This window comes from Pteropus vampyrus, unplaced genomic scaffold, assembly GCF_000151845.1.
Source record: "Pteropus vampyrus isolate Shadow unplaced genomic scaffold, Pvam_2.0 Scaffold306, whole genome shotgun sequence".
In the NCBI taxonomy this organism is placed as follows: domain Eukaryota; kingdom Metazoa; phylum Chordata; class Mammalia; order Chiroptera; family Pteropodidae; genus Pteropus; species Pteropus vampyrus.
Window position 1 is genome coordinate 1,149,894 of NW_011889087.1, and position 27,147 is coordinate 1,177,040.

At 46.2% G+C, this 27,147-nt stretch overlaps 1 protein-coding gene across 1 annotated transcript in view; it reads left to right on the top strand.

The window, feature by feature from the left end:
- Nucleotides 1-1,874: 1,874 nt before the first annotated feature.
- The window catches only part of PLEKHM1 (pleckstrin homology and RUN domain containing M1), a 43,114-nt gene continuing 17,841 nt past the window's right edge, over nt 1,875-27,147 (top strand). The window contains exons 1-7 of the mRNA XM_023521553.1: nt 1,875-1,983; nt 4,387-4,599; nt 7,885-7,965; nt 9,910-10,157; nt 11,828-12,454; nt 19,031-19,430; nt 24,925-25,198. Coding sequence (XP_023377321.1) covers nt 7,918-7,965; nt 9,910-10,157; nt 11,828-12,454; nt 19,031-19,430; nt 24,925-25,198 — 1,597 coding nt within the window. The 5' untranslated portion in view covers nt 1,875-1,983; nt 4,387-4,599; nt 7,885-7,917. The remainder of the gene's footprint in view (nt 1,984-4,386; nt 4,600-7,884; nt 7,966-9,909; nt 10,158-11,827; nt 12,455-19,030; nt 19,431-24,924; nt 25,199-27,147) is intronic.

The window sequence follows — 27,147 nt, forward strand, 5'->3', positions numbered from 1 at the left end:
GGGTTCAAACTAGAAAGGATCTCACTCCCGTGCTCAGAAGAGCAGTTAGAGGCAGAGACCTGACTAGATAGAGAAGGTGGGAATTGTCAGAACTGTAATAATAATCATCTTCCAGTGCTTACTACAGACCAAACACTGCCCTAAAGATGTTAATAATCATCTTCCAGTGCTTACTACAGACCAAACACTGCCCTAAAGATGTTATCTATTTACTCCTCACATCAACTGATATTCCCCCCCCCCCCCCCAATTTTCAGATGAGGAACTAAGGCTCAGAGAGTTTGGAACTTCTCTAAAGTCACACACTTTGACCCCTCTGCCTAAGGCTAAAAAGGGCCATAGGTGGTGTGACTTGACTTCTCTTTTCTGAATATAATAAAATTCAATTGTGAAATTTCTATCTTCAGTGCTATCTCAAGGGACCTATAAAAATACTGACACTGGGGCAGTTGTCTTAGCCCCACACTTGTTGGGTTGCCCTGGGCCTCTCAGACGGCCCAGAAAATAGCATGAGGTAGATAGAGCTGGGACCCAAACCTAGGCATTCCTTGCTCCAAATCTCTCTTGCTCTGTCACCTCTCCAACTAGAATCAGAAAGAGCTGGGTGAGAATCCTGTTTCTACCATTTATTAGTTGTGTGGCCTTGGGCCCCCAAGTTATTTCTCTTAGGCTTGTTTTCTTATCTGTACTATGGAAAGAACAATGGAACCTACTTTCCAGGTAGTTGGTAAGGACAAATCACAGTTCCTGCCCCCAAACAGTAGGAGCTTCTGTTTTCCAGGAATGTTAAACTCCTGACCCCTCGCCTCCTAGGTTAGGGCAGAGATTCTCACATTTTATTTCTAACCTTCCTGTTCAGCCATTAACCATAGAAGGGCACTCAGCACTCTCATCTATCTTAAAACAGAGCAGGGGCAGTTTATATTCCTGTGCAAGAATTACTGAAGGGGAAGCAGCCCCCACACAGTGTGGGGGCGGGGGGACACCTCAACAGCACTGGGGCCTCGTCCGTCTCCGAAAGACCGATGGAGCACACACAAGAACAACAATCCCACCCCATCCCCACCCCGGATCAGTGGAGCTTGCTACCAAGAACTGGCCTGTTCCCCAGCCAGCCTTGTAGCCACTCCTAAGGTCACCCCTGGAAATGCATCTTAGGGATATCTCCGCACCCCTACTCACACTCAGACCCTAGGCTCCCAGCTGAACAAAGCTTCGTCTGCAGTGTCTGAAGCACAGCAGTACATCCCCCACCCCCCACTTTTGTTGAGTCTATTTGAAAGAGAAATGTCACTTCTGCGATAGAAAGCAAACATCTGCAAGGGTAGATGAGTTTTGTGTCGCACCTCCGGGTTACATGAGAATGCCCAAGGGGCAGTCTCCCTTTGGGTGTAAAGGTGTAGTCAAAACATGTTTTTCCTGAGAACCACCAGGCGGGTGGCTCCAGCTCAGGCCTGGGCTCTGCACTCCGGGCTGCGCTGATGCCCTCGGGAAGGCAAAAATAGAGTAGGCGTTATTTGTCCCGTTTTACAAGTGTACAACCTTCGCTGAAGGAGGCCAAGCGACAGCCCCAATGCTACGCAGATAGCGGTGAAGCCAGGCGAGGTCAGGAACCGAGATGCCAGGGCCTTGTCTGAAGCAGACCCTAAGGGAAGCGGGCAGTGAGGCTGCATTCCGCCGGATCCCGGTGGCCATGCTTCTCAGCACTCCCTCTAAGATAACGGAGTCCTAAGCCTCCCAAGACCACACGTCTGCTCCGGGATGGAAACCCTTGGGCATCCGAGAGCGCTGGTCTCACCCCGCAGCTCCTCCCGGCTCCGCGATTGGCTCTGCGGGCGGGGGGCGTGGCCGGACACCAAACCTACGTGATGGCGTCAGGCGCCGTCGGCGCCGCTTCCTGTTGTCAGTAGCCGGGAGGCCGAAGTCGGAGGTTTTGGGGTGTCACGGACGGGAGTACCCCCGCCCTGCTCCCCTCTCTCTTTGGTGAGTTAAGGGGGTCGAGGGCGAGGAGGGCAGCGGAAGGGCGGCGAGGCTGAGATGCGAACGGGCGATGGGCCAGCAGCCCTTGCCGTGATCCCAAACCCCGGGTTGCCTTGAGACTCTCCTGCTTCAGAGCCCTTCCCAGCCCAAACCCCGTGCCCTCACTTCGCGCTCCGATCCTAGCCTGAGGGCCCCACTGCCACTGCTGGCCCGTCCCTATATCTTCTCCCACCTGTGACCTGACTCCAGCCCTTTCTCCCACCCCCCTCACCACTGGTCTTGGCGTAAATGCAGCCTTAGCCTGGACCCCACTCTAGCCCAGTTCCAACCGCGATCTCGGCCACATCCCTCCGCCTCCCTTTAACTATCTCATCCTCACTCCTCAACTCCTTTGGCAATCCCGATGCTCCACGCAAACCTCCTGGAGACCCATCATTCTGGTTTGCCGTTTTCTGAATCAGCTTTCTTATCCCTGTCTCCCACACCTCCCTATTCGGCTCCCCAAGATCTGCTCCTCCTAAACACCCCATCTCTGTCCCACTCACATTTAAGACCCACCACCAAAGTAGATGCCCTTATGAATTGACCTCTTCGTTGATAATTCTCATCACATCTCTGTCCCAGGTAACTTCCTAGCCCATGATGATACTTCCTTTCCATCTCCAACCCTCCTGAGGACATCCCCCATCCCTAAGTCTTTACTAAACTGCTCTCAACTTTTGCTGCCCCAGTTCCTACCACCCTTACCCAATCTTAATTAAAACGAGGTCTCTGTGTCCTTTCACTTCTGCTGTCCCCACCTCAACCTTCACCCCAACTCTACACCCATTCTTCCCTTGATGCTGTCCCCATTCAATCTGAGAACAATGCAGAGTCCCATGTCAGTCACACCAGCTGCCTCTCAACCGTCAAATCTAGGTGCTTGCTCAGAGCCTGGCAGTCAGAGACTGAGCAGCTTGACTGGTGTGGGCAGGGCCTCAGATGGTAAATAAATGGGGGGGATGGGGATAGAGATTCCCACCTTGGGTCAGGGGCTATTCCTAGGTGTCTGGTCCCCTGTACCTGTCCCGAGGGACTATGATTTTAGCATTTATATTGAGTTACTTGTGCTGACTGCAGGAATCATAGGTATCTTCCAAAAGCCTGGAAAGTGAGGAATCGCCACTCAGCCTGGAACAACAGAAGCCACCACTTATTCTTGGCTGGTGTTCTGGCCTTGCAGAAACTCAGGGAATAGTGCCGTGTGAGGTTGGCTGTGGTCTCAAAACCATATCTGTTTGTGTTGTCCTGGTACTTGTAAAGGACCCTCACCCAGTGCTCCTCCCAGCCAGAGCTGATAACAGATCAATTCTAAAACTGAACACAGGGAACACTAGATGCCAGAGATGATGTTACATGTTGTAACAAGTACAGGTGAGTCCTGGGGATGCTGAGACCTAAGTGTATATGGAGGCCGTTGAATCGCTCTCTCCTTTTTGCAGGGACTGGATCATTGAGTTTTGGCCACCTTGGTTACCTGTGAATACAGGGAGCTGAGTTATCTCAGAGTAGCTGAGGCAGAGAGATACTCCTGAGACAGGCCTCATGCTCAGCATTTATAATCTGGGTTTTTGGATGCACATTCTCTCAAAATTCTGGTGACCTGGTTTCAGCGGGTCAGTCATTTGACAGTAAAGGGTCCCAAACAGGACCATATTCTTTGCTTGCCATTTATAGTCTTGTTCCTTTGAAAATTGAATGCCCTTCCACCTTCAGGATCTCCCCATTATATATATATATAAATGAATGGTTTTCAACCTGTTGGCAGCTTGGTTTAATGGAAGGAGTTCCATAATGGCCCCTCCTCAAAGGAGTTGTATAATTCAGCTTTCCACAGTCTATGAAATGGAGAAAACTGCCCTGAGCCTTATTTTTATTTTATTTTATTCATCAGTTCAATTCAGCAATTATTTTTTGAGCACCATTATGTTCCATGCACTGTTCTAGACAATAGAAATGCAATGGTGAATGAATCGGGCAAAGTACCTGTTTTTATTTATTCAGAGTAAGTGAGTTTTCATTTATTCCTAAGAGATATAAGACAAGAATATGGGGAAGATGAATGTTATTCAATGGAAGGAAAGAGGAAGGAAAAAAAGATACCCAGTGTTAACTGACTTCACATTTCCTGCCTCAGCCATTTGCCTTTAGTCTGGGAATCACAAGCTAGATGTTTCTCAACCTCTAGCTGGCATTCAGTTGCTTCAGAGTTCCCCCAGCACACCCCATGACTTCAGTATTCTTCAGGTAGAAGGAGGTGCTGTTTACTCATTTATCACTCACATGGCTGAAAGATCAGCTGACTTTCTGAATCAGAAGATAACTTTGTCATTCTTTTCCAACTGCTAACTTTGTCATTCTTTCCAGCTGAAAACTATGTCTTATCAATTGGTACAGCAGCTGGATGGCTTAGACACCAGGCTGTTGTTCTGAACAGCCAGGTACAGGATTGGATGTAGGCCATAGAGAGGAGCCTGTTGGGAATGGCTGAGAAGTCTCTGAGGAGAAGAGGTTGCTGTTTACTGATGGCTGGAGTGTTTCAAAAGTGTTGAAGCCAGGTCATCCATTTCTTCTTTTAATGTAAGTCTCATATAAGACATTTTTCTTTTTTTTTCTTCCTTGGTCTCTGGAGGAAGTGAAATCGGACATATAGAGGGCTAGGCCATGTAATGAAGAAAAACAACCAGAACGCTTTGTTCCTGTGTGTTGGAACATTTAGGAGAGGACAGCTCTGAAACTTGGGTACTGTGGAAAGGACTTAGCCTCCACTGGTTGGGGCTACAGATCTAACGGGCAAGATTGTTTCTTGTTAATTTTAAACCTTATTCAATAACATGGAGTTTCTGAGTGCCTCTTAAGAATCTATAAGTAATAAGTTTGCCTGAAACTCTCTGAACCAAAAACTTGAGGTAGTTTGGGCTAGCGAAAGGTACAGGAGTTGGAATGAGGAAACCAGAGAATTCTGTCCCTTACCTGGGGCCTGTTTGTACTGAGCCTTGGTCTTCTCTGTATAATGGAGATAATCATCCTTCTCTTCCAGGATTGTTGTAAGAATTAAATGAGATCAGAGACTGAGCGCAGAGAAGCTTGGAGAGGGTATGTCAGTGCTTCTGGGGAAAAGCAGACTTAGCAGGGTTTGGAGTTCCCTAAAGGGCAGACAGAAGCCACTTTTTCTGCTAAACCCCACCTCTGCTCTTTGAAGAGCCCTCTGGTAGGACGGCCCAAGTTCTCTCCTTACTCTCTTCAGCCTCGGTCTCCTTGAAGCCACATCTCTCTTTGGTTTGGTTCTTGGTGTCCATGAAGAGTGTTGAGGACAGGAAGTGAAACCAATCCCATGGGATGGTAGATAGGGGGTCTGGGCCACCCAAGAGAATGATGCAGCACTGACTAAGCAGTCAGGAGACCCAAAGTCCTGTTCTGGTTCCACCAGCTTGTTCTCAGTCTAGACTGTCACATTCCTGCCTCTGAGTTGGTTTCCTGCTTCCTTGAGGGGTTATAGAACACACGCCATGGGTAGGGTGCTTTGTCTTCCTACGAAGAAAGATGTGCCCTAAATTGTGGCCCAAACCCCAAAGTCTCAATCCTGTTTTTTGAATCGTCCGGTGGCTCTTCTCCTTCTGAATCCCTCTATGCTGCTGTCATTTTGTGGCTTTTCTGACACTTTATTTTAGGTGACAGTTTCTTGTCTCTTATGTGACCCTACTCTGACCTCTCAGCATCAGTTTACTTTGGTTTTTCAGGAGACCATTACTTGGCTGGAGCACCCACTTACTGCAAAGCCTCCCTACTCCAGTGAATATTATTTTCAGTTAGTTAATGAGGGCTTAATGGGCCCAGGATATTATTCAGATTGTTGAGGTCTAAGCCCGTAAGGGCCTGACCTTGTGGCTGGCCGAGGGAAGGGCAGATTTGGAGCTTGAGGCTCTGTCTAGTAGGGCAGGCCTGAGGGAAGGCCTTAGGCCACTGGAATTGCTGAAAGGGCTGAGCATTCAGGGTCTTGGAGCCAGAGTACCTGGACTTGGCCTGCTGGGCTGTGCAAGGTAGCCTTGAAAGAACCCAGCCTCCAGGACCAGACACACTTTCAGGAGGAACAGAAGCACAGGCCCCTTGCCCTGTTGCCCTGGTGGCCAGAAGGTGGAGCTGGTCTCCAGAGGGGGCCCTGAGGATTCCTGGGAGGTGGCAGCGGGAATGTGGTGGAAGGGTGAGGCAGCCAGACAGGGCTGCAGCCAGGGCCCAGTGTTCTTCCTGGCGGTGTGTCACACCCTGACTAAAGCTGACTCTGCAGGGCCATCCTCCATGTACACCTGCCTCCCTCTGCATGTCCTTACTTAGGGTACTTGACTCAGGGTCCAGTTTGCCTCGTGCCAACACCAGAGGCCAGGGATTGAATCAGAGCACCTTCCATCAGGGCCCCCAGCTCATGAGCCCTCCCCCAGTCCCCTGCTGTCTTCTTTGCCCCCCACCTTTCCCCCACCCTTTAGCCCTCTTCCAGGAGGGCAGTGATCACACTCACTCAGGAGCCTGGGGTTTCCCTTGAGCTGGGGTTGGTGCCACCCTGGCAGCAGGTGGAGGAGTCAGCCATTTCAGCCCTGGGATCTTGGGAAGTTCCTTGACCTTGGTCAGCTTCTATTTCTTAGCTGTCAGGTAGAGGTAATAAAAGCACACGCCTAGGCAGTTATGAGAAATGGAATGAGACAATACATGTAAAGGGTACAAAATCCATTTAGCATGCCTTGGTTTTATCAACTTCTTTAGGCCGTGAGTTTTTTGAGAGCAGAGATAGCAAAAACCTTTTATTTTTGATGTCCCCTCATACTCAGCTGTGTGGTCACTAGAGATTTGTTTAGATGTGAATGTGCCTGCTGGTCCTGGTCTGTCCCAGTTGCTGGGGTGGGGTGAGGCCAGCCAGCAGCCCCCTCAGGCTCAGGCGGAAGCCTCCACCTCCAGCCCTCACAGCCAGCAGCCCCCTCACCCTCAGCCCCCACACCCCAACACACACACACACAGGAAACCAGCATCCCTGAAGGATTCGTCTGTGCACTGACTTCAACTACTTGTTCATATTCATTGAGACAGTGGCATTCTCTGCATGTAGATTTAGGTGGCCACATCCACTGGGATTATAGATACCGTTTGTCCTTGGTACATGTCGGGCTTTGTGCTAAGTGTTTTCCACTGTCATAATCTCCATTTCAGCAGTCCGATGCAGTGCCCCAATGTGCCTAGCTGGTTAATGGCAAAATTGAGATTAGAACCCATGTTATCCCCCATTAGACATGTCCTCGTTCTACTGAAAAGCTAGACCCTCTCAACCCAAGATATGTAGAAGATGTGTAGCAAGAGAGCCCCCCATTTGAAACTGTTCAGTTGTACTTTTCACTGCTGAGCTGGCAGACAGAGGACTGAGACAGAGGCCGAGGGGGCAGTTGCACGGCCCAGGCCCTGAATGGGACTTGTGAGGCCTGCTTCCTGGTCCCTGGTTGTTCTTGGCACCTTCAGCTGCAGCCTCCCCTTGCACCCTCAGCTCTGTATCTAAATGATCAGCCTTTCATTCCCTGGTCTTCGTGCCTCGTTTGGTGTGGATAGAGTTCTTTCTACCCACTCCTTGGGGCGGACCCACCGCTGGCACACAGGGCTCCTCACTTCCCAAGAGCCAGGCCCTCAGATTTTTTTTCTTCCTTGTTTCCTTTGTTAAAATCCGCTCTCAGTTTTCACTTTTGTATTCAGAGGCCTTTCAGTTGCAGTTTGAGTAAAACAGCTGGACATCTTGCTGCCTGCTGCAGGGCAGGATGGAGGGGTTGCGAGAGATTGGCTGGAGTCAGTGAGTTGGGACCTTGCTCATCTGGCCACCATCTGTCTCTGCAGGTGTCATGTGATTCCGCTGCTGCACGAGTGGAAATGCTCTCTGTGGTGGAGAATGGACTAGACCCCCGGGCTGCCATCCCGGTAGGTGGCAAGGGAGGGTCGAGGGTGGGGAAGGGGTGCACAGGACAACCATTCTATTGGTTTTTCGCACTTTAAAATGAATGGACACGGTCCATAAAGAGAGGAAAAAGTTATAGGAGACACAGGCTTTGGGAACCTGCCCTTTCCAGATCATCTTATTGGTGATAAAATGAGAATTTACAGAAAACAGTGATTTAACATAGATTACACGAAGACTAAGGATTTCATCACAGAAGATAAAAAATGACCAATAAGTACATGAAAAGAGGTTCAACATCATTAGACATTCGGTAAATGCAAATCAAAACAATAATGAGATAGTTCTTCGCACCCACTAGGATGGCTGTGATCGAAACGGCAGACGACATTCAGTGCTGGTGGGGTTGTGGAGAGATTGGAGCCCTCATACATTGCTGGTGGGAATGTAAAATGGTGTAGCCACTGGGAAAACAGTCTGATAGTTCCTCAAAAAGTTAAACGTGGGGTTACATATGACTGAGCAGTTCCACTCCTAGGTATATACCAAAGAGAACTGAAAACATGTATCTATACAAAAACTTGTGCATGAATGTTTATAGCAGCATCATAGCCAAAAAGCAAAACAGCCCAAATGTCTATTAATTGATGAATCAATAAATAAAATAGGGCATATCCATGCACTGAAATATTATTTGGCATAAAAAGGAATGAAGTCCTGATCCATGCTATCACATGGATGAACTTTGAAAACATGCTGAGGTGAAAGAAGCCAGACACAGGGGCTGCATATTGTATAATTCCATTTTTATGAATTGTCCAGAATTGGCAAATTCATAGAAACGGAAAGTAGATTAGTGGATGCTAAGGTTTAGGGGAAAGGGTATAGGAAGTGACTGCTAATGGATTTCTTTTGAGGGCATTGAAAATGTTCTAAAATTAGATAGTGGTCATGATTGCACAATTCTGTGAATATTTGAAAAACCATCGAATTGTTTATATAAGTGAATTTGATGCTATGTAAATTACGTCTCATTAAAGCTCTTATAAAAAAAGAACATTTAACTTTTCAAAGAACATGAACTGTTTGGGCTAAAATAAAACAAAACAGCAAGATATTTATCCAAAATCTTATCACCTAACAATTTAAACCAGTTTTTCTGCGATCCCTTCCAGTTCTTCTTCAAACACTTAAGATAATTTTAACATATTATGATAGAACTATCTTTATATTTCTAAAAGAGTTATTGAACAAACATTTCTAATTTATTGAACAAACATTTATTGAGTACTTATACATGCCAGGTGTTGACACAGGTTAAATAAAAACTAGTCCTGCCCTCGAAGAGGAGGCCCCCACGTGCTGTAAACCAGGAAGTATCATTTCCATTTAACAGGCAAGGAAATCGAGCCTTAGAGTGGTTAAGTGGAACGTCTGAGGTGATTCAGCTGGTAACTGACAGCTGGGACAGAACCTGGCCGCCAGGTCTTTCTGAATGTAGACCGTGCTCCTGTTTTCTTGATCTTTTTATTGTTCTAAAGCAACACTTTTTGCCTCTCAGCTTCTTGATGCTCTGCAGAATCTTGGTCCCATAACTAAGGTGGAAAGCCCCGTCCTAGATGGATTTACCCAAGTCCTATCGCTGTAACTCTGATGAAGCCAATATTTAAACATAAGATTTATATGGCTATCAGTTCATAGAAGTTCAGCTTAAAAAACAAAAGATACACAGATATCTTTGCACGAAAATAATAACAGTATCTTTAGATGGTGTGTGTGATTTTCCTTTACTTTGTGCTTTATCTTTACTTTGTATAATTAGCATGTGCTAGTTTTGCAGAAGGTGTATATAGATATACATAGGTGTGGACGTGTGTGGCTGTGCATGTGTTTGGCAACAGGCAGTTACATTCCCAGGGCCACCGTAGGATCTTCTGAAGGCCTGTGTTACGGTTGTTCCTACCTAGGTCATCAAGAAGAAGCTAGTGGGATCTGTGAAGGCGCTGCAGAAGCAGTATGTGTCCTTGGACACGGTGGTCACCAGCGAAGACGGAGATGCCAACACCATGTGCAGTGCCCTGGAGGCCGTGTTTATCCATGGCCTGCACGCCAAGCACATCCGAGCCGAGGCCGGAGGGAAGAGGAAGAAGAGTGCCCACCAGAAGCCTCTGCCTCAGCCTGTCTTCTGGCCCCTCCTGAAAGCTGTCACCCACAAGTGAGATCGGCTGGGGAGGTTTTGTTTTGGGGACGAGCTCCAGAGTGTGGGACGCTGGGTTCTTCTCCAGCTGTTCGGGAAAGCAATCAGAGGCACTCTGTGTTCTAGAATACAGATGGCTAAGGTCGGAGTTACTGTCAGACCAAGCCTCATCAGCGCCTCAGCCGTCAGGTAACAGCCTGGGCTGCTCCGAGGCCCCAGGCTGGCCACCATATTAGCAGGCGCTGCCATTTTTACCACACCCTGGCAGAGCTAAGTGGTTGCAACCGAGGTTGTGTGGCCTGCAAAGCCTAAAATCTTTACTGTCTGGCCCTTTACAGAAGAATTGTGCCGACCCTGCCTTAGAACGTTTGAACATCTGTGTGCTAAGTATTATACTCATAACAAGGTATGGGTTTTTTAAGAAAAGAATGGAATCCAGGTAGAGTATTTGAATATTCACCCTGAGACACTTGTCTTTGTGGCCCTGCTCCTAACCGCCTAGGCTTTGGAGCAAGTAGCTGGCACTGTGCCTCTAAGGGCTATTAAATGCCACCTTCAGCCCGAAGGTGCCTTGTGAGTCTCTTCCTTTCCATGCCTACTGCCATTGCCGTATCTCAGGTTCTTGCCTCACTCTGGGTGACAGTAGCTTTCTAATTGTTCCCCTTATCTCATTCTTTCTTAACATTTACTGAGCGTAAGCTAACCGGAGCCAATCACTGAGTCCTGCAGAGCATGGTCTGCACTCCCATATAAGAGACGTGCACGCAGGCTGTGCGAGTTGGAGGCGGGCATTGGCACCAGACCGAGGCAGTCAGGAACCGAGCTTGGCACACCCGAGTTCTGATCTTATCCAGAGCAACCCACCCTAAAGTGCGTGTAGCTGGGGTCAAGCCACTTTCCCGTGCAAAAACCTGTAGCCACAAGCTCCCAAATGCTAGTTTGGAGTCTAGTTCACTGTCGGGGCCCCAGAATCTGTATTCTGACCAGTTGCCCTGGTGATTCTGAGGCACAGCCAGGCATGGGGACCATTGCTCTACTTGGCCTCACCAGTTTAATACTCAAGACCCTGCATTACCTAGCTTTGCAACCGAATCACCCACTCCATGTTGTAATCAGAATACTCCCCAGTCCTGTTACAGGTCTATTGCTTTTCTACCCTTTATGCCTTTATTCTCAGTCCCTTTTGCCTAGAAGGTTCTCCTTCCATCTTCACTTGTTGAAATCCCATAAGGCCCAGCTCAGATACTGCCCTCTCTATGGCATTTTTCTTATTCCAACCCAGAAAAGATCGCCGAGCCCCCACCCCAGCTCTACTAACAACAGGTGTGCCATCAAAAGGCGGTCACCTAGACGGAGGGCAGGGACCATGTCTTTATCCTGTGCCTTCACAGCTCCAGCAACCTTGCACTTAAAGGCACAGCAGACGTGTCCTGGACGTGAGCAGATAATAGAAGGAACCCAAAGGGTAGTTTAATGAAAAAGGCAATTATCCTTTATGACACCAACCTCAAAAAGTTGGGGGTTATAGCTTAACGTTTCTCAATTCCCCTTAGAACACTATTATCCAAGAATTTTTCATGCCTATATCTATTTGCAGTCATTATTGTCTCTAGCCAACCAGTGGATAGGACCACATCTCAGTGATTTGAAGTCGTTTCTTAAAACAAGTCTGTTCTTCCCATTCCCAGACACATCATCTCGGAATTGGAACACCTGATCTTTGTCAGCACGGACGTGGGCCGCTGCCGGGCCTGGCTGCGGCTGGCCCTCAACGATGGTCTGATGGAGTGCTACCTGAAGCTGCTCCTCCAGGAGCAGGCCCGACTGTGCGAGTACTATCAGCCCACCGCCCTGCTTCGAGACCCCGAGGAGGGCGAGTTCCTCCTCAGCTTCCTGCAGGGGCTCACGTCCCTATCCTTCGAACTCTCCTATAAGTCCGCCATCTTAAACGAGTGGACGCTTACCCCACTGGCCCTCTCTGGGCTTTGCCCGCTCTCTGAGCTCGACCCCCTCACTACCTCTGGGACAGAACTACAGCGTAAGGAGTCTCTGGACTCCATTTCCCATTCCTCAGGCTCGGAGGACATCGAAGTTCAGCACTCGGGCCATAAGATCCGACGGAACAGGCAGCTCACCGCCTCCACCCTCAGCCTGGACACGGCCAGTTCGTCCCAGCTGTCCTGCAGCCTAAACTCTGATAGCTGCCTGCTCCAGGAGAATGGCTCCAAGAGTCCCGACCACTCTGAGGAGCCAATGTCCTACGATTCAGACCTGGGGATAGCAAATGCCGATGATTCAGACCCATCTCTGCAGGAGTGAGTACCCCTCCTCCACTCCTTCCCCTCCCTCTTCTTCCTTCCTTCTTCCTTCTCTTCCTCTTTCCCTCCTTCCTTCCCATCCTTCCTATACCATGTGATCATCTGTCACTGAGCACTGAACTCTTAGGGCATAAAGAAAGAAAGGGAACACCGACTGGCTTCCTCAGGGATTGGAGTTGCTGGGAGTTATAACTGGAAACAAAATGGGGGCAGCCAGGAGAGTGGATTTAGACAGGGCTCAGCTGGTTCAAGCTCCAGCTCTGTCCCGGGTGACCTTCAACAAATTATTTAATCTCTCTGATACTCAGTGTAAAATATCATCATCTAGATAGGAAGAAACTAATAGTTCAAAGCTATATTTACACCTTCCAAAAAATACGGTGAAGCAGGATGCATAAGGAGATTTTCTGTGACCCCACAGAAGACCTCCTGGGGGACACAAAACCTGAATGATGTGTGGAGAGGGTGGTAGACAAATGGGGCCGAGCACGTGTGTGGAAGGGGAGTACATGGAGCTACGAACTGGACTAGAGAAGGGAGCCTGGGCAGAGCCTTCTCGATTAATTTTTGAATAGATAATCTATTTTTATTGTTTAAAGATTCTAATATATATACAGTGAAAAGTCTTTCCTAACCCCGTAACCACATAATTATTAATTTCTTATATATTCTTCCGGTGTTTCTAAAAGCATTAACAAATATGAATATACAGATTTTTTAAATTTCTTATTTCTTATTCTCCCACCTCTTTCCACCAAAGCTTGTATAAATACACTACTCTACACCTTGTTTTAGAAGAGATTTTTCATATCAGAGCATCTTCATTTTTTTTCCTATGGTATAGTTTTCCGCTGTATAAACATACCTTAGTTTATTTAATCAGCCCCGTATTTAATAGACTTGAGAGTTCGGTGTTTTAAATAAGCCGTGCATGTGCTCTTTTAGTTCTATGCAATTATCTCTGTTCAGTAAATTCCCAGAAGCAAAATTGCTGAGCCAAAGAATAAATGAATTTGTAATTTTCACAGATATTGCCTGTTTAGACTTCATCAGAAATGTACCTGAGGCTTCTCGGCCTTGTCAATAGAAGGTATTATCAAACTTTTGGTGTTTGCTCATCTAATAGGTAAAAAATGCTAACCTTTTATTCAGCACTCCATTCAGTTGGACCCGTGTTCCTTCAGCCTGTATTTAGGACCTTCTTGCTGTTCCCTGCCACCTCCCACCTTCAGTTGAGGTCTTTACAGGATTCCCTCCTGGCATGTAAATAGCATAGGATTAGATGGTGTTATGGACCAGCTTGGAGCAGATCTGGTTTCAAGCCCCATTCCACCACTTACAAGTTCAGTAACAGTGGTCTCCAACCTTTTTGGCACCAGGGACCGGTGCTCCTATGAGAATCTAATGCCTGATGATCTGAGGTGGAGCTGAGGCGGTGATGCTAGTGCTGGGGAGCGGCTGCAAATACAGATGAAGCTTCTCTGGCTTGCCTGCTGCTCACCTCCTACTGTGCCTATCGATTCCTAACAGGCCACAGACCAGTGCTGGTCCATGGCCCAGGGGTTGGGGACCCTGCAGTAACATCAGGTAAATTGATGACTCTTTCTAAGGTTCTGTTTATTCATCTTTAAAATGGAGAATCCTTTTAAAGATGAGGGCTGTTTGAAGATCAAATCAGATGCCTCTTAGTGAATCGCATACTCTAGAATGTCTGATAGCCCCCCAGAAATGGCTTCTGAGCACATTAGATAGAATTTTCAAATGTGAGAAGGAAGGATTTAGATAGAACATCTAAAAGAAAGAAGCAGTTCCCCCCCAGTGTGGCTGGGCCTGTGGCGTGACTTACGCTCGTTCTCGTGTCTTAGTCTTTGTCTCTCCCTCCTCCCTGTTAGACCAGCCAGCCTCCTCTCTGTCACATGTCTTGCCTTTATCTTTCAAGAGTCTTGTGATTGGAAAATTCCAGCTTAAGGTCATTGAACCAGAGACACTCCACCATGTATGGGAAGTGTTGTCCTGGATATTATGCGGAACTCAAGAGAAGAGAGTCGGGATGTACAGACAGTGGACAGTGGACAGTGAGATGGGGAACCAGCAGACTAAACACACAGATGCACAAACGCACATCCAGCACCTTCATTCCCTGAGCATCCACAGAGACCAGCATTTCTTGGAGTGTTATGTGTTAAGGATAAAGCTTCTTACCAACACTAAAGAGTTCGCTTAAGTTATTTTTATTATGTTACTTAAATGTTTGTAACTTAAAATGAGGCATAAATACCCAGTGCTTCTAACTATAAAATGAAAACATCTACAAATGAAACAAAGTATAAAACCCACAATATTCAAAATGAAATTTATCAATGTAATGTTTTGCTGAAACTAAATTGCAGTTTGCCTTGTGAAGAGAGGATTAACTCTTCTGAGTAGCTTCTTTTATGTTCCTTGGGTCTGAATTATAATTATCACCGAGAAGCATAGTTGCGTGAGTAAGAATGGACTCAGGAGCCAGATTGCCTGAGTCTTCCATTAACTAGCTTTTTGACCTTGGGCAAGTTACTCAAATCTTTTTGACCTTGCTGTCCACATCTGTAAAATGGGATAAGAATGCTTCAAAGGAGTGCCTGGAAGATTAAATGAGTTAAGGTAGGTAAAATGCTTAGAGCGGTGCCTGACACATGGTGAGTACCCAATAGGTGGTGTTACTGTCGTTTACTGCTGAGTTCCTGTGGCATCAGTTTTCCTACAACTTGTCTCCATAAACACCACTGCAAAACCTGGTTACTAATATTTGTCAGATGTCGTTATGAGGCCTTCCCTTGAGGGAAATGATTCTTAGCGTGTTGCAGCCCACCTTTGTGCATTTATTAGTGGCCCTTGACTGCCAAATATTACCACAAAGAACCAACATGATAGTCCACGTGATCAGGAAAACCAGAGGCTCAGAACCACGTGGCAAGGGTTTTCTATAAGGTGGCCATCCAAATTCTCCAGGCCAAGCTTTCTGTTTATTTCACACGTGTGTGTGTGTGTGTGTGTGTGTGTGTGTGTGTGTGTATTGCATGTACTTTTTCATATTGTTTTCTAAATGAAAGTACAGAGTTCTAAAATTTTTGAACAGAAGGTTTTTGAAAAACACTGCCCTGAGCCAGACAGAAGTGAAAGGACTATAGTAGTTTCACTGTTTCATTTTTACGTTGCATTTCCTTCAAAATTTTTGAAATTTTTTTCTTTTGCCTTTCCTTCAAAATCTCTAGCACTTTTTCCACTTGATATACCGGGCTCTCTTCTTCTCATTGGGTGCTGAAGACCAGAACTGATTCTGGTGAAGCTCCGTGAACTTGATTTCACCTTGACCTTGGTTTTGATTTGGTGGAAGCTCTGATTTATCACATAAGCTTCTTGCTGTTTGGTGGTGTTTCTTTAGGCATTAAGTTTACTCTAACACCCAGTCTGCTCTGTCATTAAAATCTTTCTTATAGATTAGGATTCATTTAGAACTGATAACCATTTTGGTAATGCTGGTGAGCATTTCCATAATTCTGCTCCTTTCCTTAGATTTTTATATTTGTGTACATGGAGGCTAAGCAGTCTTATCAATGATAATAGAAACAGCTACAATCACAAATTGAGGTTAACATTTATTGAGTCCTTAACTTGTGCAAGACTCTGCTAAGCATTTTACCTATATTATCTCATTTAATCTTTGTCACCATCATAAAAGTGAGTGCTGTTACCATGCCTATTTTATAGATAATGGAATTAAATCTGTGAACTCTAGGTATCTGTTGTAAGGCACTTGGCAATGTGCTAACCAAGGCAAGAAGGATTCTGGAGCCCTGCTTTTAATCACCCACTTCACCACTTCCCAGGAGCCCATGAGGAGCTGGGACCTTGCAGGAGACATATGTCAAAAATCTGTCTCCATAGTTCATTTTAGGAGATGGCCTCATTCTGTTACAGTGATTTGGACACATACAACCAGTTAGCGAATGTCCCTTCCTTCTTTGCCTATGGAAGTTAGCCCTTTGTTTCCAGAACTCATCATTGCCTACTCCCTGCAAGTTTCACTCCTAGATTTTTTTCAGTCTGTTTTTAGATGAGGCCGTAGAGCAAGAACTAGCACCCACCTGCCTCCCTCGTAACTATTCCACAAACACATTTACACCTTTCTCTGATGGGTTACTTTTTTGTTTATTGAGGTATGATTTACATACCATAAGATTCACCATTTTTAAGTGTACAATTCAATAGTTTGTAGTGTAGTCACAAGATTGTATGACATCACTACTAGTTCAAGAACACTTTCATCACCCTGTAAGGAAACCCCTTACCCATTAGCAATGGATTTACCTGTTTTGGACATTTCATATCAATGGAATCATACAGTATGTGGCCCATTGTGACTGGCTTCTTCCATATAGTATATTTTCAAGATTTACCCATGTCGTAGCACGTATCATGGCTGAATAATGTCCCATTGCATGGATGTACCACAGTTTTCTATTCATCAGTTGAGTTGTTTTCCACCTTTTGGCTATTATGAATAACGTTGCTAAGAACATTCATGTACAAGTTCTTGTGTGAACATATATTTTTAATTCTCTTGGGTATATACCCATGAGTAGAATTCCTCAGTTATATAGAAACCTTATGTTTAACTTTGAGGAATTACTAAACCACTTTCCACAGAGGCTGCACCATTTTAAAGCTCCACTAGTAGTAGATGAGGGTTCCGATTTCTCTACATTTTTGCCAACATTTGTTATTCTGTCTTTTTTTTATTATTATTATTATAGCCATTCTAGTGGATATAAAGTAGTATTTCACTGTGGTTTTGATTTGTATTTCACTACTTTCTAATGATATCAAGCATCTTTTTATGTGCTTACTGGCCATTTGTATATCTTTGTTGGAGTAATATCTATTAATATCCTTTGCCTGTTTTTTAATTGGGTTGTCTTTTTATTATTGAATTGTAAGAGCAATATATATTCTGGATACTAGACCCTTATCAGATATATGATAATATTTGCATATAAGATATGCAAATATTTTTCCTATTCTATGAGTTGTCTTTTCACTTTCTTGGTAGTATCCTTTTGAAGGACAAAAGTTTCTAATTTTGATGAAGCCCAGTTGATTTATTTTTTATTGTCGCTTATGCATTAGATATCATATCTAAGAAACCATTGCCTGGTTCAAAGATCTGAAGTTTTACACCTGTTTCCTTCTAAGAGTTTTATAATTTCAGCTCTTACCTTCAGGTCTTTGATCCATTTTGAGTTCATTTTTTAATACAGTGTGAGATAGGGGTCCAACTTCATTCTTCTACATTGAACTATATACTTATCTCGGCACCATTTGTTGAAAAGACAATTTTTTCCCTATTGTAATGTCTTGGCGCCCATGTTGAAAATCAGTTGCCCATAAATGTATGGGTTGGTCACAAGTTCTTGACTAGAATGTCTTGAAGTGTTGCTTAGGGTTATGATGGTATAGATAAGGGCAGAGTTGAGCCAGAATACAATCAGATTAAAACTTGAGTTCTAAGGTCCTAGTTTGTGTAAACCCACATTAAAAGGAGTTTGATGCGTCTTCTGGACTCAGTCTAAGCCTTTAGAGCATATGTGTGCAAACTCTATAGCTCCAGACAGCTTTATTGTCATCTGAAAACCAGTGTTCATCAATGACGGAATCAACTGGATTCATAAGCCGAGGAAGGGACAGCAAATAGGTTCACTTCAGAAATGGAACTTGGATTCTCAGAAGCCTCAGGAGGAGGGCAGAGCAGCCACTAGCCAGAGCACATTCCAGAAGGCCCAGAAGTATGTTTTTGCACACGTGCGTGTGTATATGTGTGTGTGTGTACACAAAGGCAGTAACACTGGCTTCCTGTGGCCCCAGAAGCACCACTTAAAAGGAAGAGCCGGTCCTACTGGGAGTAGTGAGCAGGTGTACACCCCATACATACTTGTATATACACTCGCACACTTGTGTACACTGGTCTCCAGCAGCAATTTCTGGGAAAGGGCGCCTTCTCTGACTCCACACTCAGTCCAGCTCTTAGGTAGACCAGCTCTTGCACCTCCCTCAACCCTGCTTCCCAGTTCCTGTTCCGGGAACAAAGTGGGCCCTCACTTCAGCCAAGTCCATGTCCCAGGGAGTGGAGTCTTGGTGCTTCGGCTGCTGTGCTTGGGACCCCAGCTCTGAGACGCTCTTCACCGAGGCTCTGCCGCAGTCAGCTTGGAGAAATGATTGCCCACACAACCGTTTGGCCGAGTAAACACTCCAAGCTCACAGTTAGTCTGTTCGAAAAGTAGAGGCGGTCAGTTTCCATTCCCATCAAGTCTTTTTTCTCTGCTTCGTGAGCTTTTTCACCCAAGATTCTGGGCTCCACAACTCACCTGCCGACCCCATCAGAGAAGGAGGGCTGTGAATGATGAAGAGAGTCTTGTTTCACTTTGTTTCTTAAACCACAGGACAGCAGTTTTCCATTCTCCCCACTGCCCCCGTAGCCTTGGGCATTCTAGCTGACAACCTGTCTCACAGGTTTCTTTGTTTAAAAACTTCTAGGGTGTTGTCGGAATTCAGCAAAGCCCAGGTAGACACTGTGCCAACCAACAGACTGAGCCGAGAAACGGAGATCCCCACACCGCAGGCCTCACTCTCCTTCCACGGCCTCTGCCTCAACACCAGCACACACCTGCACTTTGTTGTGCCTGCAGATCCCCTCCCCGCCCAAGCATCCTTCGGGACTCAAGATGGTGGCCAGGAGCAGGAGCCGCTTTCCCAGGTAGCTGGCACGCTGGGCTTGCAGCATCTGGGCTCTGCCCAAGCTGTCCCTTCAGGGAACACTTCAGACCAGCACCCTTCTAGTCCTGTGAGAGAGACGACCAGAGCAGTCGGCCAGCAGAAGCCTTCGGTGGATGACAAAGCTGTACTGAGCCTCGTGGTTTCTTCACCCACCAGTCTGGTGAGTGGTACAGGCTGTTCGCGGGGAGCTCTTGGGGAAATGTCTCAGAGTGGCTTCTGCCTTCTCTCTGTTAGCACCCTCTCCCTGCCTGGTGTTAGTGCTAATAGTGCCATGATAACAGAGCTAGTGTTTCTTGGTGTGTGAGCAGCGGATATGAGCCAGGCACTGCGCTGATCACTTCCCATGGGTACCTACTGTCACCTTCACATCAACCCTGAGAGAAGATAATTCTCATCTGACCACAGAGTCTCTGCTCTTAACCACTGCCGCTTAGCAGCTTAAGGCCTTGAAGCTTGGATGAGATGCTTTACCTTGCTGAACCTCGCTTTCTCTTCAGTACTTGTTATTATTAAATTAATATTGTCATATAACACCAGGCTTCGAAAATGCTCGTTTTGCAGCATGAACCACATTTAGAACTGTGCTATCCAATTTGGCAGCCACTAGCCACATGAGGCTACTGAGCACTTAAAATGAAGCTAGACCAAATTGAGATACAAGCTGTGTAAAACAAACACTGGATTTTGAAGACCTAGTATGGAAAAAATAAAATTTTTCATTAATAATTTGTTGATTACATATGAAAATATTTTGATCTCTTGGGTTAAACAGAGTATATTAACATGAATTTCACCTTTTTTACATTTTTTTAAAATGTGACTACTAGAACATTTAAAATGACCTGTGTGGCTCACAGTATATTTCTCTTGGACAGCACTATTCCAGAATAACGATCCACCATGTTGATAACCAAGGGAAGCCAGGCCTGGGAATGTCCTGGAGAGAACCGTGGGTAGTGAGACTTGAGAAGTGTCAGCCTGGTGCAGCAGTAGTCGAAGCTGTGAACCCAAGCTCTTGACCATTTCACATTTGTCCTTGTGCCATGGAAAGCAGAGATAGGAGTTGGTATGCACGTGTGCACATGGACACATAAAGCCTGGAGATTTCCCCAGCTGCAGTCTGGGGCTCATGTTGAGACAGTCTTACTTTTTCAAGTTCCATCCATGTGCTTTTCTCCTCTGGCCTAGAGCGTCCAGATCCTATAACTCAGGGTGGGACAGGGCCATGAAGTAGACTAGAAGAGGCGCACCCACAGCTCTCTTGAAGGTCAGGTTCTCCAGTTTTACAATCCCGAAGATGTCTTCAGGGCCCAGAATGTTACGGGACCCTGAAGGTTGGGACAAAGAAGTTGCCAACACGTGCTGAAGGTTGAAGAAAGGCTCTACAGCCCCCAGCTTGAGCAGGGGACAGAGAAGCGTCCCCTAGGAGTAGTGGCTGTGTGCCCCAACATGGCTCCACAGAGTGGCATTGTTCGTATTGAGTTCACTACTGTCTAGGGTCTGGCTTCTGCTTTGCCGGCTCAGACATATTGTCTTGCCAGGGTCCCAGAGCTGATGCGGCAGGGCAGCTCACCTCGTTAGCTAAGCTCTTCCTCTGTTCACCAAGTTTGGACACTCTGGCCTCCTTGCAGCTCCAGATAAAATATGCTCCTTCCAGTGCCAGGCGTTTTCACTTTCTGTTCCCCCGGCCTGGACCTTTCCCAGCTCCTCTTCCTCACTGTCATCTCAGCCTTCCCTGACCGCCCTGCCTCCAAAGCATCATCCCCCATTTGCCTTCTTCACTTTGTCTGTAAGAGTCATCACTGCATGGAATTATATTATCTCTTTATTTGTTTGCTTATTTATTTTCTATCTTCCTAACTAGACTGTTTGCTCCATGATGTGAAAGACCATGTCTGTTTACTTCTGTATTGTCAGCTCCAAGCACTATACTTGGGAGAGAGTAGGTATCAATGAACAGTTCTCGAACTCTCTGGAGACTCTTGAAATGCCAGCCTGTACGTTTACACTGAGAAGTGCACCATCAAGTGCAGAGGATGGGCAGGCTGGATGACCAGGGCAGACCCCACGCAGGCCCCAGGGGAGTCTGGTTGCTGGAAAGTTGCTTGGGTAACACGGACTCGAAGCACCTGCTGCTGAGTCTAGTGTGAGCACCTTGGATGCCCACGTACGGAGTCCATCTCCCTGGGGGAGCTCTGAGTCCCTTCATCCCTTCATGCAGTAGGTAGTCACTGGGCAGCACTGTGCAACCCGCCCACTCACACTGGCCTGGTGAGCCCCCTTTGGACAGGGCGGGGCTATGCCTGTATGGTTTTCATCTTTCTGTGATTCTGTCACTTAGTCCCTGCTCTTTATTTGACACTTTGGGAAGGGGGTTCACTGTCAAGAGCCATTCAGTCTTTCTTTAAAAATTTTTTTAAAAATTTATTCAATGCAAAGCCCCTGCTATGGGCCAAGCACAATGCTTGGTACAGTGATGGAACAGGACAGACAAGGACCCTGCTCTTTGGGGACTGACACTAGATTAGACATCAGAATTGCACTGTGAGAAGTGCTGGGAAGGGAAGTTGCAGGGATGCGGGAGCTCGCTAGGATGACTGTATTTGTGAGATATGGAGGGGTGTAAGTTGGTGTCTCAGTTTAGCACACAGAGGACAATGTAAATCCCAAAACGTGGCCCTAATCACTGCCCTATGGACTGCCCTCCCATTGCACGTGGCCCCTTCCTCCAGGTAGGGGGTAGAGGCAGACCCTTTGCCTGACGTAATGAGGACACACTGGACAAAAAGTGCTTTTTTGAAAGCAGTCTTGAGACCTGGTATCTCACTCCTCAGCCAGACCCCTCTTTTGGGTTTAGCTGTTATATGAAGTGTCCTTCTCTGCTTTATAACTGGGGGCCCCGGTGTGGGACATGGCCCCAGAGCTCAGTCCAGGCCAGTGTGCAGAAGCTCGAGGACCCCGCTTTGCCACTGTTCTTCTCCATTGCTTAAGAGAACAAAAGACTTTTTCCCCTGGAGTATGACCTTGGTCACTGGAGCGTGTCTGACCACTTCCTCACAGTCCCCTCACAGAGGTGCCCTCACCAGTGAGCATCCATCATCTCAGAATTCATATTTGTCTCTTTCTTTCCAGTTCCCTTACCTACTTTTGTTATTTTCTGTTAAAAATGTTTGGAAAGTCAAGATCTATTCCCTCATTCCTTATAATCCTGTACCAGGCACAAAGAAAAATGACCGTCTAGAAAGCTTTGTAGGTGCTAGGACAAAGATAAGCATGAAGGCCATGGGAGCCTGGGAGTAGGAGCGGGTAGGCTCCTGACTCAGAACTCCCACTCAGCTGACAGAGTCTTATAGCATCTAAATGGATTAAACTGTCAAAACCAATCCTTCCGCGGCAGCCCCGGCCCTGCTCCCCTTCCTCGCCTAGGGTAGCAGGGATGGCAGTCTTGATTTAGCGGTTGGAAATAGCAACATCGGGGTGAGGTTAGTGGCACTTAACAAAACAGCTGCACTTGGTCCCACCCCTTGCGTGATTCATTTCCTCTGTGTAGACAGCCATGCAGGGTGGCCCAGCCATCTTCCTTACTTCTGTTCTTCCACACTTAAGCACAAAAAGGCAGGGAGCACTTGAAATAGTAAAACAGCTGGAATCCATTCCCACAAACCCCCAGACCCCAGACCCACCCTAATTCCCCCAGCCAGTGAGCAGCTTCAGACTCGGAGAGACAGCCACAGAAGGGAAGGCACAGGGCCTGGCTGCCTGGGGCCTCAGGGCCCTGCTCCTAAGTGGGGAGCAGAGGCAGAGGCGGCCAGTGAAGACTCTGGGTCCTGCTCACTCATGCCTCACTTATCTCAAACCCTACAAGCCAGGCCAAGAAACTCTACATCTCTTAGACAAATGGTGCTGGGACAACTAGCCTCCACTTAGAAAAGAATAAAAGTAGACCCCTTCTTCACGCCATACAAAAATTAACTCAAAATAGATCATAGACCTAAATGTAAGAGCTGAAACAATAAAGCCCTCAGCAGAAAGCACAGGAGTAAATCTTTGTACCTTGGCTCAGGCAGTGGTGTCCTAGATACAAAAGCAGAGATAAAAGAAAAAATAGATGAATTGGAAGTCATCAAAATTTTTAAATTTTGTGCCTTAAAGGGCACCATCAAGAAAGTGAAAAGACAGCCCTCAGAACTGGAGAAATTATTTGCAAATCATGTATCTGATAATGGCCTAGTATCCACAATATATAAAGAACCCTTATAATTTATATTTGTTTCCTAGGGCTTCTGTAACAAAGTGTCATAAACTGGATGGTGTGAAACCACAGAAATATATTCTCTGCTAGTTCTGGAGACTCGAAGTCCAAACGCAAGATGTTGGCAGAGTTGATTCCTTCTGGAGTTTCCAGGAAGAATCTGTTCTACACCTTTCTCTTAGCTTCCGGTGTTGCCAGCCATCCTTGGCACTCCTTGGCTTGTAGACTCACCACTCTAGTCCCTCCCACCGTCACCACGTGGCCTTCTCCCTCTGTGTCTCTGTCTTCACTTGGCATTCTCTGTGTGTCTGTCTTTTCTCCTTTTATAAGAACACCAGTCACACTAGATGAAGGGCCCACCCTACCCTAAGTGACCTCATCTAACTAATTACATTTGCAACAACTCTATTTCCAAATAAAGTCACAGTCTGAGGTACTGGGGGTTAGGGTTTCAATATATCTTTTTTGGGGGATTCAACTTAACCCATAATACAACACAAGAATAAAAAGACAAACCAGTTTTAAAAAGGGCAACAGATTTGAATAGACGTTTCTCCAAAGAAGATATACAAATGACCAATAAGTATATGAGAAGATGCTCGGTGTCATTAGACATTAGAGAAATACAAATCAAAACCACAAGATTGTACTTCACACCTATTAGGATGGCTATAATAAAAAATAATAATAATAATAATAATAATAATAATAATAATAACAAGTGTTGGAGAAGATGCGGAAAAATCGGAACCCTCATACATGGCTGATAGGAATGTAAAATGGTGCAGCCACTGAGGAAAACAGTTTGGGAAGTTCCTCAGAACATTAAACCTGGTGACCATATAACCTATCAGTTCCACTCCTGGGTATATATCCAAGAGTACAGAAAACATAAGCTCACACAAAAACTTGTACATGAATGTTCATAGCAGCGTTATTCATAATTGCCAAAATGTGGTACATCCATACATTGGAATATTATTTGGTAATAAAAAGGAATGAAGTCCTAATATATGCTACAACTTGGATGAACCTTGAAAATATGCTAAGGGAAGGAAGCCAGTTACAAAAGACCACATGTTATAAGGTTCTATTTATACAAAATGTCCAAAGTGGGCAAATCTATGGAAACAGAAAGATTATTAGTTGCCTAGAACTGGGGGGGTTGAGGGGAGATAGGAAGTGATTGCTCATGGATATCGGGGAGGAGGGACTTCTTTACAGAGTAATGGAAATGTTCTAAACTTAGATCTTGGTGATGGTTGCACAACCCTGTGAATATGCTACAACTATTGAATTGTATACTTTATGGGTTAATTTTATAGTATGTAAATCACGTCTCAATGAAGATGTTTTTAGAAAACTTTGAAAACAGCCTATGTCTTTTCTTCTTTCCCCATAGAAAAGCAAGAGTTGGATCTCAGAAGATGACTTCTACCGCCCGCCCCAGGAACAACCCTCAGAGAGTCCTCCTGCACATCGCTCCGTGGCCCCTTCCACAGCAACTCCGGAGTCGAGGCCTGGTCTCCTCAGGCACTTTTCTCAAAGACCAAGGAAAAGCTCCTCCATGGGAGCCTTAGACAAAGCTTGTGTGCCTTCTCCAGAAAGCAGGAAAAGCAAGGCGCCTGCGGCACTGGAGCATAAGAACTTCAGGGTGGTGCACCGCAGGCAGATGGGTGAGTGACAGCCGAGTTCTGGGGTGGCCTCATTGCAGGGGCGCTGCCTGTCCGAAAGCAGTTCTGAAGTCCTCTTTTCCATTACCATCTGGGTGGTGTCTCCTCACAAGAAAAACCTCATCCCGAAATGGAATAAGGAGCACCCTTGCTGAGTCATTCAGGAATGCATTTCAGAAAAAAATACTATATTTTTTCAAATAATCTTAATAAAGTAATGCTTAAAATTGCCTACAGAGTACAAAGATACTGTTTCATATATTGAAATGGAAAATATTTTCCCTGAAACTACCCTATAAATCTTATTATACAGAATCCTGATTCTATCTATAGTCCAGAGCAAACCCTGCCTCTGGAAGGTCCAGGAGTTTCAAGTGCTCCTTCCCAAGGCCTTTATCTTAAATGGTTTATTTAACAGCTCTGGGCACTTTATCAGATCAGCTGTTTGTTTAGCATCCTCCATGTGCTATTTACAATGAAGCCAGCTTAATCTCCACACCCTGTGAAATTCCAGAAAGCGTTAAATAACCATAACCTAATTTTTCTGTAACCTTCATAAATCGCCTTCTTATTTCAAACAAACAGAAAAATGTGCCCTGGAGTCAGTCTCTTTCTCCAATTTTCTGTTTGGAGTGACCCAGCAGAGGATTCTGGCCAGATTCCTAGGGCCCTAGCTTAGGGAGAATGGATAGGGCCCCGGTCTCCATGCTGGCTTCTTTTAGGTTTTCCTGTCAGCCCATGTGATGGCCGTAACCATTGCCAGAGCAGGTGTGCTTTGTGCCTGAGCCGTCAATTTTCCTGAGGAGTAGGGAGACCCTCTACAACGGTTTGAAATCGCCAAGGCTGGTCCAGGCTGGGAGAGAGGGAATTGTGTGCCCTTTGGATCTCTTGGTGGCAGACCCCTGGGGAGCAGAGAGCATTGAGCAGTGTGTGGTACATAGGCACCCACTCACTCACTCATTCAGCAGCTATTTATTGAGCATCTATGATGTGCCAGGCACTGTTCTAGGTGCTAGGGACACACCAGGAAACAAAGCAAAGTCCCTATCTTCATGAGACTTATACTCGAGTGTGAGATGGACAAGAAATAAGAAAATTAACAAGAAAATGTATAGTACAGGCAAGTGATCATGACTGCTGTGGAAAACAATAAATTGGGGAGTGCCAATGTGGGGAGTGTACTGTTTCCTATAGAATGGCCAAGGGAGCCCCACAAATCAGGTGACACTTGCAGAAACGTGAAAGAAGAGAAAGGGGAAGGCAGGAGGCGATCTCTGTGGTTCCAGCACGGAGACCCTGTGATGGGAACATACTTGATGTGCCCAGGAGACTGGAGACCAGCGTAGCTGGAAGAGGGAGTGGAAAGGAGGCGGTTAGAGATGAGGTCAGAGGGAAGGACGGCCTGCGGGCCACGGAAAGGATGCTGGCTTTTACTCTGAGGGAAGTAGCAGCCATTGCCAGGTTTCGGGCAGAGGGGCATGCTCTGGTGTATTTTAAATGGGGGCATCATCCTGGCTCATATGTTGAGGGACAGCAGGGAGAGAGAGACCAGTTAGGAGGCTATCGCCATAACCCAGGCCAGGGATGACAGTGGACTAAACCCATGAGGTGGTGGTAGAGGTGGTGAAAAGTGGAAGATTCTGGACACACCAGCAAGATTTGCTGATGGGTTCGATGTAGGATGTAAAAGAATGAAAATCAAGGATACGTTCAAGGTTTTAGCTCAAGCGACTGGAAGGATAAAGTTGGCCGCGTTATGAGATGAACGTTAGGAGAGAAGCAGGTTTGGAGTGGGACTCGGGAAGTCATTTTTGGGCATGTTAACTTTGAGAAGCCTGTTAGACATACACGGAGCAGATGGAGATCTGAATCTGTTCAAGGTAGGGTCCAGCCTGGAGATAAAAATTGGGGAGTTGTTGGCATAAAGCCCCGAGAGTAGATGAGATCACCTA